The 17,667-nt window shown below is 46.9% G+C and overlaps 1 protein-coding gene across 2 annotated transcripts in view; it reads left to right on the plus strand.

Moving 5' to 3' along the window:
- Positions 1-17,667, plus strand: part of LOC138565943 (regulator of microtubule dynamics protein 3-like) — a 2,735,427-nt gene that overhangs the window by 1,755,805 nt on the left and 961,955 nt on the right. For both annotated transcript variants that reach the window (XM_069643047.1, XM_069643046.1), the window contains exon 7: positions 10,416-10,518. In XM_069643047.1, the coding sequence (XP_069499148.1) occupies positions 10,416-10,518 (103 nt within the window). The remainder of the gene's footprint in view (positions 1-10,415; positions 10,519-17,667) is intronic.

Consider the following 17,667-nt stretch of genomic DNA (forward strand, 5'->3'; position numbering starts at 1 on the left):
GGCCAGCTTAAAGGGATCTAAAATGTTCTGGTCAGCAACATACTAACTACAGCTCTGGTGAACAGGCTTCAGAAAAATGTTCAAAAACAAAAGGTGGGACAATTCAACAAAAGTTTTCACCTTGTATCCATCAATCCACCCCATCATGTTCATATGTGCATCACTCACCCAGTCAGCCCAAGACACATTCTCGCTTTTCTTAAATTCCAAACACTTAGCCCAATCCCTTTTATCAACGCCGGTCAAACATTTTTCGAAACTCCTCTTGAAAGAGCGCAACATTTCCTAAACTTAAATGTCTCCGACTAACTAAAATTCCTGCCCACCCAGCTGCCTCTCCAGATAAATAAGACATTACAAAAGTTACCTTGGCAGTATCAGAAGTGAATAACTCAGGCCTGCTTAGGAAATGAAGCTCACACTTTGTGTTAAAAGACTGAAACCTTTTTGCCTCCCCTCCAAACACTGGTGGTTCACCACCTTCCAGAACTCTGGAAACACCTACCCTCCTATTGTCAGCTTCCTGTAGACTGGTCACCTTCTCATTTAATTCTTCCATCTTTTTACTTAGTTTCTCAGTTTCTGCGTGAGAAATTTGTAATTCTTCTCTTAACTCTCTAATCATATCCCCCAACACATCCATTGTGGTCTGGAAGAGGTTACAGCAGCTCAAGCAGATTTTAAAAGGTGTGGCCTTTCATTCTGTCACGCTGAGGCTTGGCCATTGATCTGCGGGCGATGCTGAACCCCACCAGACCCTCAAAGATGTGAAACACTCAACTCTTGTTTCCACAGCTAAGTATCTCACACCCCTAGAGGAAAGGGGGAATGGAGAAAATAACAAAAAACAGACACCTTCCGGACCTCCAGACCCTCAGGATGATCTGCAGCGTAGGAGGAAAGCACAGGTTATGACAACATGGAAATTGTTAATGCATTTCCCACTAAATATGACCACTTTTACTGCATACCTGTTTATCCTCTGCAGAATGCTAAGAGGATAAATGTAAGCCCTTGTTTAAAGTAACACACAATACAGTCTCTCCAACTTGAAACTAAGTTTGCTTCTTCACTTAGTATTTTGTTCAGTGTTATCCTGTTTGCCAGATGCTAGAATGTACATAGTTTTTAAAAGCAGTTCAAGAAAATGTTCTATACTTTAGACTGTCATCAAATTTCTACAACAACTAGAAAAACATTGGGAAGAGGCATAGATAACACAAGTGAATGTTAATTTGTATTGCTTTCCTTGCAGATGTACGAATGTTTAACCGAGCTCCTGTCTCCATGGATTAAAGGAATCAGTCACGCACAAATAAGTGCAGTTGACTGGGTTTTTTGCTTTTCACATATAAAACCAATAAACATTTGCTTTTCACAAGCATAAGAAAAGGAAAACTCCATAACAAAGTTGATCACGAGAATGGAATCTCTTCTTGTTGACTTTGTGTATATTGAAAATAAGAATGTTCAACACACAGCGGACACTCAAATGGCTTTCCGAATACATTCAGTGCGGGCGGCAACAAGAACCTGATTATTAAAACAGGAACTGTGTATGCCTGGGAGCTGTTTACAGCTGACACTGAATCACAGCTGTCAACAGAATAAACAAATACAGCCATGTCTTTCAGCACACGAGCGTTACCAACAAGCTTTAATGTGCAGGGAGTCAATTAAGAAAAAAAAGAACAGCTTCTACAATCAATCTTCTGTAACTCGCCATAAGCGTGGGCAGCCTTGAATAGACTTCAATAGAGTCGGGGCTTGCGCACTCTCGCCATAAGCGTGGGCAGCCTTGAATAGACTTCAATAGAGTCGGGGCTTGCGCACTCGCAGTTCATATTAAATGCGCAATATAACCAGCGCTATAAACCTAAATATATACGAGCTGCATAAATAGTTATTTTAAAGAGGGAATGTCTTGAAACTTAGTTTTCACCAACATGCTCAGCAAATGGTTCAAACAGTTGTACTTCACAAATAAAAATATCAGTCTTTAGTCACTTATCTTAATGAATGGTTCATTCACTGCTTCTTGTGAAACCAGCTGCCAGTTCTTAACTATACTGGAATGATTCTTGCTTCTGTGAACTCCTGCTCCTGTTGAAACACAGATTTAGTTCCAAAACACTGGATAACCTGAAACGCCAGACCTGCTCAGCTGTTGAAAAACGATGAAAGGCAGTTGGAATGCCCTTCCACCAAACAATAGGAATTCCCAGCCAATCAGTTCACTGACTTTGTCCTCCATCTTGGCTTGGGTTCCTTCCTATCAGTACACTAAACTGAAGTTAAGGAAACCTTCACAAAAAAAATATGACACCTCAACATTTTCTCCTAAATTAATTTCCCAAACTAATTAACCCACACATAGGACCTACCTTAATATACATAAACATTCCCAGAAGACAATCCTGACAGTGGTAACAGTAATTCTGTTTGGTGGCTGTAATGTCTGGAATGAAAGGCCATGCCCTGCATGCACAGGGCTTTGACATGGCGTACATTGATTTGTCATTGTATTGTGCCACCCCTTTCAGGAACCATTTCAATTGTGATGGCACTTGTACTTATCTAGTAGTTGTTGGGGGTGTGTCCTGGCCCCCATGCGTGCCCGTGAGCCCCTACACTAGACAGACCACACACGACACACGTCTATCTAGTTCGGGCGCCCCGGTCGCTCTGCAACATCCGGGAACGCCCCGTTTATTTAAACCGCATGCGGCGACGTGCAACGTCACGCCGCCGCGTGCGCGTCCTACACGGGGCAGCGCCACACTCCTCCTTTTTCGGGAGGAAACACAATTGCTTTTCTTAAACACTGCAAACCACACACACAAATAACACCAGTATGATGAACCCATACCCCTTTAATGTCAGCCGCCCGGATCCCCTCACTCCGGTTGATTCTCCACATGTCCTAACACGTATTCGCTGAGATAAGCGGGTTTCCCTCACCCAGCCCTCTGGGGGTACCTCCCGCTTACCTCTGGCACTGGAAGTCCATTAGCCACAGCTCCCCGGACTAGAGAGTTCTGGGTGCCCCCGGGGACTCCAATGTCCTCAGGCACCTCCGCCACTTCGGGGTCCAGGGGTGGTTCAGTCCGGGGATCGCCCAGCTTCTTGAAGAAGCTGACGTTTCGGGTGACAGCAGATCATCCATCCGATGCCGTCACCATGGACCCTTTCACAGCCACCACGTCCAATGGCTCCGGTTTGTAGGGGAGCGAGAGCTTCCCATGGGGGCGTCTGTTTCGAATGAGCACCTCGTCCCCCGGTTCCAGCCGCTGGGGGCGAAGACCCCTTCGCAGGTTCTCCTGGTCAATCCTGGCCCTCCTATCGGCGTCAACCTGCTGATTGTCGATCACCCGGGCTCCTTCTCCCGGACCTCGGGCAGTAGACCCCGGGGGCATCGCCTGAACATAGCCTCTGCAGGGGCGACCCCGATGGAGGCATGTGGAGTGGTTCGGTACACCCGCAGGAATTGATAAAGGGTGCTTTGGAGGGGCTGCCCTTGTCCCTGAGCAATCCTGAAGGTCTTATTAAGGATCCACATCAGCCGTTCGGCGTCTCCATTAGCGCGAGGCCACAACGGGGATATCTTCCTGTGCTTGACTCCGCAGCTCTCCATGAACTCAGAGAACCGCTCACTTTGGAATGGCGACCCATTGTCCGAACACAGAGCCATGGGCCACACATACCTTTTCCACCGCTACGACCACATGCTCCAAGGCCACCGACTCCACGAACTCCACCTCCGGGTACCATGAGTACTCATCAACAATAACGATGAAGTGGGTTCCCACGGACGTTGACCCAAAGTCCGCATGGACGACCTCCCAGGGCCGGGTCCCCTGGGGCATCGCCTCGATGGTCGGCTCTCGCTGCACGGGGGAAGCCACCTGGCACCACACACACGCCGCTACAAAGTCATCCACCCTTCTTTCCAATTCCGGGAACCAGACCTTCAGCCGCAGCCTCGCCTTGGTCTTGGCGGCACCCTGGTGTCCATGGTGGGCCAGAGTGATCACCTCCTGTACCTTGGACTGGGGGACCACGATGCGATCACCCCGGAGCAGCAAGCCCGACGTCGAGAAGGACAACTCGTCCTTCACCTTCCACAACTGCTCGAGTCCAGTCTTGGCCTCCTGGGTCCGCCCTGCCAGAGCCTCCAAGATGGACTTCCAGGAGCCGTGCTGCATAGAGTTCTTTAAGATCTGAAAGCACTCATCCGCTGCCGCTGCAGCCTCCAGCTCCGACAGGGGCATCGCATTTGGCATGGCCCCTTCCACCACCATCCGGACATGGTCATCGGCCTCCTCTGCACAGGTGTCATACTCCTCTCCCCCGCGCACTCCGGGATGCCGGGAGAGGTAGTCCGCTGCATTGTTGGCCCCCGGCCGGTACACCAGGGTGACTCCATACTCGAGCAGGGCGAGCATCCATCTCTCAATCCTGGCCGGGGGCTTCGAGGATGATCCAGCCAGAATCGGGAGCAGGGGCTTGTGGTCAGTCACCACGGTCACTGGACACTCCAAGACATAGAGTCGAAAATGTCTGCATCCCCAGAGGACCGCCAGGGCCTCCCGCTCAATTTGGGAGTATCTTTGATCGGTGTCTGAGAGCGCCTTACTGGCATAGGCCATTGGGCGAATGCTCCCATCCCGGTCCACCTGAGTCAGAACCGCCCCCAGGCCAAATGGACTCGCGTCCACAATGATCTCCGACGGCAGCGCCGGGTCGAAAAACGCCATGGTGTCCTCCGCTGTTAGTGCGCTCTTGATGTCCTCAAAGGCCGACTGCTCCAGTGGGCCCCAATGCCAGACTGTCTCCTTCTTTGTCAACGCTCTGAGTGGCTCGGACCTCGAGGTGAGATTTTGAATGAAGCGCCCGCAGTAGGTCACCATGCCAAGGAAGCTTCTCACGTCCGACACCGACTCCGGGGGCTGTGCCTTCTTAATGTCCTGGACCTTCCTTGGATCTGGTGACACCCCCCCCCTCCTTGAACACGAACCCGAAGAACTCAATGGAGGGGCGCAGAAACTCACATTTGTCCCTGTGAAGGGTGAGGCCCAGCGACTGCAGCCTCTCAAAGGTCTTTGCCAGCCTCCTCAGATGGTCCACCTCTGTCTCGGCAAATACCAGAATGTCATCGCTAATATTGAGGACACCCTCCAGGTCGGCGAGGGCGCCCCGTATGATGTTTTGAAATACTTCCGCAGCCGATGACACCCCAAAGCTCAACCTCTTGTACCTGTACAGCCCCCGGTGGGTGGTGAACGTGGTTATGTATCGGGACTCAGGGTGGAGGACAACCTGATGGTATCCTGCTCATAGATCTAGCTTGGAGAAAAATCGGGCCCCCTGTACCTCGGCGATAATGTCATCGATAGTAGGGGTGAGATGCCGCTCCCTCTTGATGGCCTTGTTGGGCAGCCTCATGTCCACACAGATACGAACAGAGTCAGGTTGTTTCGGTTTCCTTGCCACAACAATAGGGGATACCCACGGCGTCGGGCCCTCGACTTTCCCAATAATATCCAGACTCACCAGGTTGTCTAGCTCTTTGTCGACCTGCTCCCTCAGATGAAACGGCACCCTCCGGTGTTTTAGGGCAATGGGTTGTACAGATTCATCGATATGCAGCCTGACCGGGTCACCAGTCATCATCCCAATGCCGTTGAAGAGGGCAGCGTACTTATCGAGCAGGTCATTGATGTCCTCCAAGTACACCGGGTACGCGAAAGTGACAATTCCCAGGGCCTCTGCAGCGGCACAACTCAGGAGAGTGTTGTTACTCACAGGGGTGACATAGAACGAGCCTTGATCGTCGAGCCCTCATGCTCCACCTTTTCCACAAATGCACCGTCCAGCGGTATAGGCTCCAGTCCTCCAAAATCAAATATGCGGGCTCTCGGTGTGGCCAAGTCTGGTTGCGGGTCCATGGCATCGTAGTGTCCCCTCGCCATGACATTGACTGAGGCCCCCGTGTCCACCAACACTGGAACCGGCGAGTGGTTCACATCCACCACACACCTTGGCTGCCTCCTGCTCTTCCCCTTCAGGACCCCCACACTCGAAACAAAGAAAATGTTCTCTTCCTCCTCTTCCTCTGCCTCATCCACCTGGGCCTCCTCCTCACCTTGGTCTACCTGGGCCACATTTGGTGGTCGGCTCTGGCGCGGAGTCCACGTCCGGGCCGGACCTCTCGGTACCATCGCTGGCAGAGCCGCTCTGCACACTCTTGAGAAGTGGTCCGGCAGGCCGCACTGGCCACAAGCCTTCCCCGCTGCTGGGCACTCTGTCGGGTGGGGGAGGTCATAGCCACACTTCTGGCACAACTCCCCTGATCTTCCTGCCCTGTCCCGGGGTCCTCCACCAGGTCTTCTTGTTCTTCTGCCACCCTGCCAGACAGCACACACCTCCTCCGACTTCATCGAGCGTGACCCCGCTTCCATCTTGTTGGTGCGAGCCTCGGCCACCTCATGGCACCGGCCTATTTCCAATATGCGGGGTAGAGTGAGGCCCGGCTCTCTCAGGACCTGCCTCCTGAGTTTGCCGGAGGAGCATGCCTGAATCAGCATTGTGCGCATCATGTCCTCCGCATCCCCCCATGCACATCCTTGGGAGAGGCGGCGCAGGCGACCATAAAAGGTGTCCAGAGTCTCATCATCCTTTTGCTTGGCCGACAACATGACAAATCTTTCGTAGTCCACATTGGCAAGGACAGAAGGTGAGCAAGCAGAACTGCCTTGGCCGCATCGTAAGACTGGGCCACCGGGGTGAGCGACTCAAAGATCTCCTGGACCGCAGGCCCCGCCGAATACAACATTGTGGCCACCATGCTGTCATTGTCTGTCACCTGAGCAGCTCTGAAGTACATGTCCAGGTGGGCATCCCACCTCCTCCACCGAGGCCCCATGCTGGAAGGTGGGACCTATGCATCAAATTCAGGGATGGGCTGCAGGGCATCTTGGGCAGCCTGGGCTCTAGCCTGAGCCATGATGGGAGGTCCTTGAGAAGCACCTAGCTGTGCCCCGGGTAAAGCCTGGGGTGCAGGCCCCTGACCCCCTCCTTGCGGGGGCTGCTGTGGGGCCTGTTGAGGCTGTGTCACTGGTTTCTGTACTAGAAGCACTGGAGGCTTTAGGGCCTGCTGAGGCTGTGCCACCTGGTCACCGTCCTGAGGATCTTCAGCAGCTGTGGCGGCCCCATCCTCCGGATCATCAGAGTCACTCATGGGCTTGAGCGCACAGGCACCCCCACCTTGTGTCCTGGGGGCCGCAACTCAATTACCCCTCAACACCACACCAACAGACCTCCTCCCCCTCTCCAGGCACAATGGCAGTCCAAACTGGGGGAGAGGTGATGATGACTAGTCCCCAAGCTCACCTGGGATAGCTTCCAACCACGAGCCACCAGAAGAGAAGAAGAGCATCCACTGCAGCCAACCTTGTGATGATGAAGGAGACAAAGAAGAAGCCACAGCGTCCTGATGATGAAGGGAACAAAAAAGAGCCGTGTCTCACTCTCCACCTTGCTGCAGGCCACAGTGGTGTGGATGTCCCAAAAATTAAGCTATGATAGTGGAGTGGACTAATCCGGCCCAGCCATTCTAGTCCTTCTTCTAGCTTTCACTCGGCGTAGGAATCCCAAAAACGGAGTAAAATACACAAACCAGGCATGGGCATGCAGGTTATACTGCCTGCAATCAGAATATCCAAATATTGGACCTGGATCGCTTTCACCCTCCAAACCGGAGCCTGGTGAAGTTCCACGGCCTCATGAGCAAAATGGCCGCCAGCCGCGTGTACGGTTCGCAGCCACGGCATGAAACGAAACACTCACGAACGTTCCGTATCATGGAGAAAAATTTCGGAATGCCTTTCACCGCCGGGCCCGGGCATCCGTCTGCACTCGTCACCACTGTTGGGGGTGTGTCCTGGCCCCCATGCGTGCCCGTGAGCCCCCACACTAGACAGACCACACACGACACACGTCTATCTAGTTCGGGCTCCCCGGTCGCTCTGCAGCATCCGGGAACGCCCCGTTTATTTAAACCGCACACAGCGATGTGCAACGTCACGCCGCCGCGTGCGCTTCCTACACGGGGCAGCGCCACAGTAGTCATGTCCGTTGCCTTCCTTGTCTCTCCATGTAGGCAGGCAGTGTGCTTTGCCGCAGGACCATGGAGTTGTGGGTGGCACCAGGAAGCGGACGCAACAGTGTGTGATGTTGATTTCCGCATCGCCAGTTACCTGTACCTCCAGCGAATCATACTGCTTCCTGTTGTGGTATACCTCTTCTGCTTCCTGGGATGTGAGGGGGCACCACAGCGACATACGTGCAGTCGAGGGCTGCTATTACGTTGGTCAGACCCGAAGAATCTTTCCTCAGGGTGGTGGGCATGGAGATGTGGTGGGCTGCATGCAGCAAGAGTGCATGCAGCACCTGCACAAGCACGATTGAAAATGTGAGCTGCAACATGCGATGCAGCATGGCTAGTGTGCTAGTAGGTGCCCATGGCTAGAAAATGCCGCATTGAAACAAGCTTGAGCAGCTTTGATTAAGCTGTTTGGATGTTCATCCTGTTCTGGATGTCATCCTGGATCAGGGAGAGTAGCTCAGCTGTGGTCTCCCTGTTGAGCTGGTTACAGAGTTATGAGATGGCTATGTGTTAATGCCCAGGGTGTTGGCCTCACCCTGGGAATGGACGCTCGCCTTGCATCGGGTCTTCTCCACCTCTCTGCACCGTATGGTCTGTGGGTGGTGCTGTTCATGTACATGTACCTCAATGTACAGCTGAGATGAGGTGCTGGACTTTCAGATTGACAACTGCTTGTGGCAGTATAGCATTGGAAATTGTGTTTGGGAAAGTTGGGATCCATTTGTACAATTAAGCCAATGGGTGTCCCTTTGGCTTAATTTCCATCACCTGTATGCATTTACCTCCACCGTTTAGGTGGAGATAACTGCACTGTGTTTTTTGGCAGAATTACTGCCAATTGCTGGTGACATTTCAACTTGTAACCATTTTGGTTTATGGCGGTAATTACGCTGGTGAAATTCCCACCAAAACTGACGTAATTAGCCCTGGCAATAATTCGGCCAGCAGTAATTTGGTCTGCGTAATTAGCACCAATTTTCTGGAACCTCTAATTCAGCAGAGTTGTAAAAGTGGCAGTAATTCCGTTGCCACCACTTTTACCACTTAACAACAAACTTGTAATGAGGCCCAGACAACATTAGCAGGGCTATTGTGCAACCCCTTGAGCCCATGCATAGGGCTGAAATAAATGTCTCTGAGGAAGCATCTTTTTTGGTGGTGATTATTGCTTCATGGCGTAAATGAGAGATCCATTTGTTTGCAGTCCTTAAGCCTTACCTGAAGGATTTTCATATGAATGAGGCGATAATGCTGCCTACCTTTTTTGACAATCCTTCATTGACAGCTTACAGGGCACTTCACAGACAGACGTCAACGGGCCCCCTAAATATTACATGGATTGAACCAAAAACGTTAGGAGGTACACAAAGCTGTTTATGGGGCAGCAAACCGTAGAATACCAATTTCCAAGAGAGGAGACTGATGATTGCCGCTGTAAGGACCATTGGTGACCATTCAGCAACAGCAGTGTCTCCTGTAGTTTCAGTGATGATGGGAACCCCCCTCAAAGACAATTGCAGAGCAGCCAAATGGACATACCCTGACCAGGCATTGCTACCTGCACGCATAATAACTTTAAGAAGCAATGTTTTAATAAGCAGTCCCTGGAGAACCTCTTTAAATAATGTGAGCCTCAGTGTCACACCTTTTCTTCTTAATCATGTGCTGTAAATCATGTACAAATACGCCTTTTGATTGTTTTCAAAGCATAAGAAAGATCCAATTCTAAAGCAACTACTTACTTACTTGCAGCTCTTGTTCCCTAGTGTAATACTTTCATAGATTCAAGTATGACCTGCCTGCCTAACCTATTGAGGCTCAATTATCAACTCAGGTGCATTATGCCTGTACAATCTGAAGATGGCCACATGGGGCAGAGTTTAGGGCCTATCATATCATTAGAGAACTGATAAATGGCCCACAAGTAGATGGATAAGCTGTGCAACGTGATGGCTTTCTTTTATTCGAAAAACATTGTTAAATGATCCCCAAGCATTTCCAGCATGACGTCAGGGAATATTGAAAACACGGAATCTATGAAAGATTTCGAAAATGCATGAACTAGTTTCTTCTTTAAGTTGTGAGTCAGCAAATGGTTTAAGTTTTAACAGAGCTAATCGAACCTTAGAAAATTCAGTACATGACCACCCGTTCTTTGTTATTTCTGTTTCGCAGATTCCATTTTACAATCACTTTATACAATATAATTATTTGACAAATAAATAACAGGACTGTGTTTACTTTGCAGAGGTTTCTATATTTACTAAGTGAATCTGGTTCTGTTGATAATGCTGATGAAAACACATTGATTCATTTCATTGAAGAAGCGTTGAAGAACTTATTAAAGGCAAGTGTGATTCCCTTTTTTCCATTTCTGTTAACAGTCAGGTATATGTTTATCAGAACCAACATTTCAATTTAAATACTTTTTTAAGGGTTCTTTTTTGTCTCTCGTTACTGGTAAGTGTAAGTGATGGTTAACATTATCTTTATTGGCGATGAAGTTCAAAGAAGCCCCAACAAAATTGCAGAATCAAAGCTTCTATTTGTATTCTTAATACCAGATGATTTACAGTAGAGCACAAGTCAAGCGGGAGTTAATTCCAAAAGGAAGATCAAAAACCAAGAAAAGGTGTCCCTCTACACGAGCCTGACGAAAACAAGCATATCCAACAGATGAAGTGCTGCAGAGTGCAATCTGCGAACACACTTGTATAGGTTGATTTGTTCACTGAACAAGGCCACTTCTATAAAACCAGCTGTTCCCAGCGTAAAATACAGATCTGCGTGATTTTTCCGTTGCGGAAAAGTCATCGACTGAAAAGTTTGCATGAGAAATGTGCGAACCACAAAAGGTTTGCACATTTCCCATGCGAACACGCATCTACAAACCCACACCCCCACTCACAACACACCCCCACCCACATCCTTAACACACCCCCACCCACACACCCGACATACCCCAACCCTACATACCTTTCCTTCACGTTGTCTCCCTGCGGCGCCAGTTCCCTTTCACTTCCGGGATTGGGAACCGGCGCCGCAGGGCCCTTTTCATTATTTTTTCAATTATTTTTTTTTAGGAGCTGCGGGGTTTTTCCCCCTACCCCCGCTCACTATACTGTAAACACACCTAAACACACACCATGAAAAGTTCAGACTTTAGGTAGTCCTAACTTTTCGTGGTGTTTGTTTTAGGTCTTTTGGTGGGGTCGTACTTTTTTATACGGTAAAAACGTACAATACATAAAATACGCCGTACTAGCATAGTTTAATGGTCAATATCAGTCTGTAATTCATAGGGTCGCTCCAGGAAGGGGTCATAGGTCCCTGTGACTTAATAATGTCATTGAAAAGGGCTAAACATATAGGAAACTGTCTTCTTTTGGATTTGAAAGGCTTATTTTTATCAGATAGAATGAGAGATATGAGAACAGTATCTAGGTTTAATGCATTGATTACACAGGCCTCTATAATGTGTCTTTGTAGACGCGTAATTGCCAACCTTGTCCCATTGCAAACTCCCTGTGATGGCATAAGATCGCTTAGTAGCATAATTATAGCACCTACTTTCAATTTTAGCTCGCGAGGAGGCATTCGTCCTACAGCTTGTCATTCTTCAGAGACTGAAACGTTGAGCCGGTAATTAACTGTTCATTGACAATGGAACCACCGTGCCCTGCCCCTCGAAATTATTCTAAATGTTTGCTATAGCGGAAGGTGAAGGTGACCTTGTAGAACTGTGCTCATTCTGTTTGTTAAAATAATAGCTGTTGTTGAAGTGGAAGGGCATAAAGAGGTACACTTTGCCATTTGGTCAGCAGAGGGCAACCTAATACTGATAAACTGCGTCAGCTGAGTACGGAAACATACCTAAGCATTTTTTATATATATAGATGAAAGGCATGTTGCATCATGCAGAGAGCCTTACATTGTGCTCAGTATTCAGACAGCAACTAGGGTAGACTTTAGCCAGTTGATGTGCACCCAGTCATTAACTTCATGCAAACAAATAAAACATTGGGCGTCTCTGGCACCCACAGATAAGTCCAATCAGTGGAGGGGCAAGGCAATTGGACGTATCTGTGGGTCCAGGATTAGTTCTTCAGGAATGATTGCTACGGGGTCTGGTGTGGTGAACACCTTTTTGTCTTCGCTCATTCATGATAGGACGTCCGCTTTTCCATTGCGTACTCCGGGTCTTTAGGTAATGACAAAGTCATATTCCGCAAAAAAGAGAGCCCAACGGAGTTGACATGATGATTGTGCTTTTGCGGTTTTCAGATATTGTAGGTTACGATGGTCTGTAATGACGGTAACTGTGTGCCTGGCTCCAAGAAGGTAATGCCTCCATGCCTTGAATGACGCTTTTATTGCTAACAGTTCTTAATCCGTGGTCACATAGTTCAATTCGGGAGCAGAGAACTTATGAGTCCAGAAAGCCACGGGATGTAATTGTCCTGTTTCGGGATCTCGCTTAGTCCAAACCGCTCCCATTGCTACGTTAGAAGCATCGGTTTCGATGACGTATGGCAATTCGGGTCGGGATATTGTAAAATGCTGTGCTGATGTGAATGCTTATTTTAGGGTCTGGAAGGCTTCTTCTGCTTCTGTGATCCACTGAAATGGTTTGTTCTTTCGCAGCAGGGATGTGATGGGGTGAACAATCTGGGAGAATACTGGGATGAACGGATGATAAAAATTGGCAAACCCGAGCACACTTTGCACACCATTCGTGGAAGTTGGTGAGAGCCTATGGAGGATGGTATCTGCGTGTCCATGTGTACTCCTTGCGGCGTGAGTATAAACCCGAGGAATTCAACCTCTGTCACGTGAAAGAAGCATTTCTCCAATTTGGCGAACAGCTGATGTTGTTGAAGTCTTTCTAAAACAGCCCAGACATGTTTGACATGTTCCTCCTTGGTGGTTGAGTAAATGAGGATGTCGTCGATATAGACGAGTGTGCACACGTCCAATAGTTCACGGAGCACGTCGTTCATAAAATATTGGAACGCTGCGGGGCCATTACATAGCCCAAAGGGCATAACCTGATATTCGTAAAGGCCATATTTTGTGCGAAAGGCTGTCTTCCACTCAGCCCCCTTTTTGACTCTTACCAGATGGTAGGCCCCTCGTAAATCCAATTTGGTATAAATGTGTCCTTTTTTTACTTTTTCCAGAAGTTCTGGAATGAGTGGCAACGGGTACCAGTTTTTTACTGTGATCTGATTGAGGGCTCTGTAGTCGATGCAAGTTCTCAGGTCTCCCTCCTTCTTAGGCACGAAAAATAAGGCGATTTTGACGGGCGAATGAAGCTATTGGCTAAATACTGATCCAAGTATGTTTTTAAATGTTGGTTTTCTTGCTCCGTTAGGGCGTAAATCCGACTGCAAGGCATCTGGGCTCCGGGCTACAAGATCAATTTGACAGTTGTACGTTCTGCGCAGCGGTAAGGTATTCGCTTGCTCCTTTTGAAATACATCTTTGTAATCCAGGTATTCAGAGGGTAATGAACTGGTGAGACTTAATACAATTCCTTTCTTTGAACTTGGTTTAGTGTGATCCTTCCCTAAGAATTCTTTGTTGAAAAAGGTGTTTGCACAGTCTGGGGGAAAAGTTAGAACTCTTTTACGCCAGTCGATCTTGGGATTATGGGTTTCCAGCCAAGGCAACCCTAATTTTTTATTTATTTATTTATTTGTATTTGACTCTCCTAACGAGTAAGAGAGTCTTTACAAAAGGAAGAAAAATACAATCAGATATAGTGAGAGAATCATTACATAAAGTACCTTCAGACATGGAACATTACAGTATATAATCATATAAAAAAAACCATCCTTCAAGTAAAATTACAGACCAGGAATTCCTATGACATATTACTAAAGAAAAAAAAAAAAGGGAAGAAGAAAAAGATAGACGATAAAAGTATCTACTATTAAAATGGGCGTGCATCATCAATCTTGTACAGATTTGCAAAGGGTAGAGAAAAAGGGAATGGATGATTCATGAAATATTCATGTAACAGTCTTTTTCCAATTCTCTTACAATTACTTTACATAGTTTCATTAGGGCATATATGAGCGGTTTGTGGTTGCCTTGCATCATTCTAGCCCAAAGGAAAGGCAGGCAGTCAGTGTAATTAATATTTACAAATTCAGTCAATAAAATCGTTCTATGATTCTTAAAATGGGGACAATATAAAACCAGATGTTTTAATGTTTCAATGGTTTCGGTGCACATAGGAAATCTGCAGTGAGGACTCGATGCATACAATTTATGACCAACCCATTTTACTACTCTTTCTTTGGTATGAAACAAATTAAATTTAAACCAAAGGAACATCCTCCGAGTAGAATTACAAGGAAAAATCACAATATGATCGTATCTAGGGATACGTTTGCGTGTAAATAAGTGATATTCCTTGTAAAGTTTGTATGATCTCATTCCATCAAGGGTGGTACACCAATCGAGTTCGAACAGTTTTCTTTTGGCATATCCTGGTCTGTAGTGAACATCATCCACAATAATGTTGGTCATCTTAAGTATGGCAGCCATTTTTGTCACATAGAGAGCCATAGAGGACGTGGGCAACAGGTTAATGGTACGATTCAACTCAACATATAGGGAGTTCGCTATAGGATGTCCAATCTTAGCGAAATTGGTTAAAAGTCGCCATTTCCAATGAGTGGATAGAGCGACTAAACCTAATTCATGCCTCAAGATGACGTTGGGTAGGGACATCGGAAGCGACATGGCACGTTTCAGGGCAGTTCCTTGCAATTGATCCAGAATTGGGCCCATCTCACCCATACATATGTCGAGAGAGTACAGAATTACACTTTCAATTTTTAAAGTTAAAAACTCGATGAGAGGGGTTAGTGAAAACTTACAATATTTCGCATAAATTACTTTGGATTGTGATATCAGGGGTCTGATCTTTTTGTTGAGTAGGTCAGTCCACATTAGGATAGATTTTTTCTCTGTTAAATGATAGCCCAAATAGATTGTTTCTATAATGAGAGGGATGGGGGTCTGCATGATGTGCCATTGCGACTTGCCAGTTCGCTTCCGAACACCAAATTGCATTACTGCTGTTTTGGCGGGGTTAGGCGTCAAATTGTGTGCTAATGCAAATTCCTCAAATAGCGGTAGTTTGAGTTGAAGGCCTGACGGGGTGGGATCGAATAAAATAATATCATCTGCAAAGGCGAGCCATTTGAGACGGATCAAGCCAATTTTAACAGAGAAAAGATTTTTTGCATCCCAACCTTTATCGAGATCGGAGAGGTATAGATTGAAAAGGGTGGCGGCAAGGTTACAGCCTTGCTTTAGGCCTACCTCTGTGCTGATAGCTTTAGTAATACGTCCCTCTGAGGTGAGCTTAATTCTATAAGAGGTGTTAGTATGTAAAGCTTTGAACCGATAAATAAGGACAGATGGAATTCCCATATTGGTAAGTTTGGCCCATAATAAGTTACGGATCACTGTGTCGAAGGCTGAAGACATGTCAATGAGAGCAATATAAACGGGGTTAGATGTTAGTTTCTTAGCTTCTACGATGGTAAATGCCATAATCATGGCATTAAGCGAGGTGGACATACCTTTTCTAAAGCCAGTTTGGTATTTGGAATATAGTCCTAGTGCTCCAATGTGATTCTCCAGGTCATGAAGAAGGAGAGAGGCGAATAATTTGGCCGCAGTGTCAATTAAGGCAATAGGTCGATAATTCTGCGGCAACGCAGCATCTCCTTTTTTAAAGATCGGGATGATATTGTCAGTTAGCCATGAGACAGGAATAACTCCTGTATTAAAAATAGACTGAAACTTGGTGTTTAAGATACATGCCCACAAATCCGGGTCATCTTTGTATAGACAGGGAGGCAAGCCATCAGGGCCGGATGATTTAGAATAAGTGAGTTTAGATATCGCCCACTTAATGTCAGCGATAGTCCAAACCAACCGCGGCAGGTCATGATATCTTAGAGCAGGGTCCGTTATATTCGAAAATCGCACGGGAGTCTTGAATTTGTGTCTGATATACTCATACCAGGTGGATTCCGATATAACATTCGGCATAGAAAGCGATACTTGAGAGGTATGGCTCTTGATCGTTCGCCATATAGTTCGAGTGTCATGAGATGCAATGGCTCTAACAAGTTTGCAATTTATTTCATTGTATCTTATTAGCCTTATCTGCTTCAAGCTGCGTTTGTATGCTGACATGATAGAATTGCGCCGCGCGAGATAACGTTCCCGCGAAAGATCAATAGATTTTTTCAAAGCTCTAAGAGCCTTGTTTTTCTCCCGCTTCTGTGCTTTGCAAAGAGGATCAAAGAAGTGACGATTTTTAATATCAGTTTTTTTCTTTTTGCTAAAGTATGTTAGTGCTGCATGCGTTATTTCAACATATCGCTGCTCAAGAACATTCGTGGGCATTCGTTCCGAGTTGTTCCAAAGTGCTGTGGCTGACTTTACAAATTGAGTGAATTGCTTGCACAGTGTCATAGACCATCTGATAGAAGTCATAGAACGATCTACTTCACACAATGCAGTAGAAAGGTCAACTCCAGTAATGGAAATGTCGAATTTCAAGTTGCCTAATAACACAGCGTGGTCACCAAAAGGCAACATGGAGATTCTTAGAGGAGATGATCGTAGGAGCAAATTGTGACTAACAAATATGAAGTCAATTGTTGACCTTTTTCCATCCCTTGACCATGTGGTCCAATTTGACAAGTCAACGGGGGGAATAAGATCTAGATCCCAATCTTTCAAGAAGGTCTTCCATATATTACCTCTATTTTTCGAAAGTAGGTTTCTAGGAGATCCGCCAGTTTCATTGGGGGTTCTGCAATCGCAGTTAAAATCACCGCCGAGGATGATTTCAATATTATCGTATTCATGAGTTACAAATTCTAAGCAATTCTCAACTGTCTCAATCATCTCATCAATGGGGGTAGTAGACGGATTCCAATAAATGGTCATGACAATTAAATGACGATAATTATAGATGTTAGTTTCCAGTAATATTGCTAGAAGATTATTAGCATGCCAGACAATTTTTGAATTAAACATGAGAGCATTGTCTATGGCTATCATAATACCACCAGATGGACGACCGGCAGGAGCTCGTATAGCAGGGATATAATGCGTTGAGTAATCAGGCAAAAAAAGGGAAGTGGTTTTCATGGTCTCCTGAAACATAAGTATTGATGGACGACTAAGGCAATCAAGGGTTGAGTGCCATTTCATAAGGTTAAGGTAGCCACATGAATTCCACGATTGAAAAGAGAGTAGAGTTTTAGAAGACGGCTATGAAGTGGGGGAGCGATCCGTAGTTTTTAAAAGAGAATTAAGCATGGGGGCAAGCCATGGTAGGTCATGAGAAATGCCTACTTTAAGCAGGAGCTCGGTGATTACGTCATTGGCAGCCCCATGATTTTGGGATTGCGATGAAGCATGTGATTTGGGGCTCAGAGCCTGGGGACATTTAAATTGAA

This window comes from Ambystoma mexicanum, chromosome 2p (assembly GCF_040938575.1).
Source record: "Ambystoma mexicanum isolate Mex_15411 chromosome 2p, UKY_AmexF1_1, whole genome shotgun sequence".
NCBI lineage: Eukaryota > Metazoa > Chordata > Amphibia > Caudata > Ambystomatidae > Ambystoma > Ambystoma mexicanum.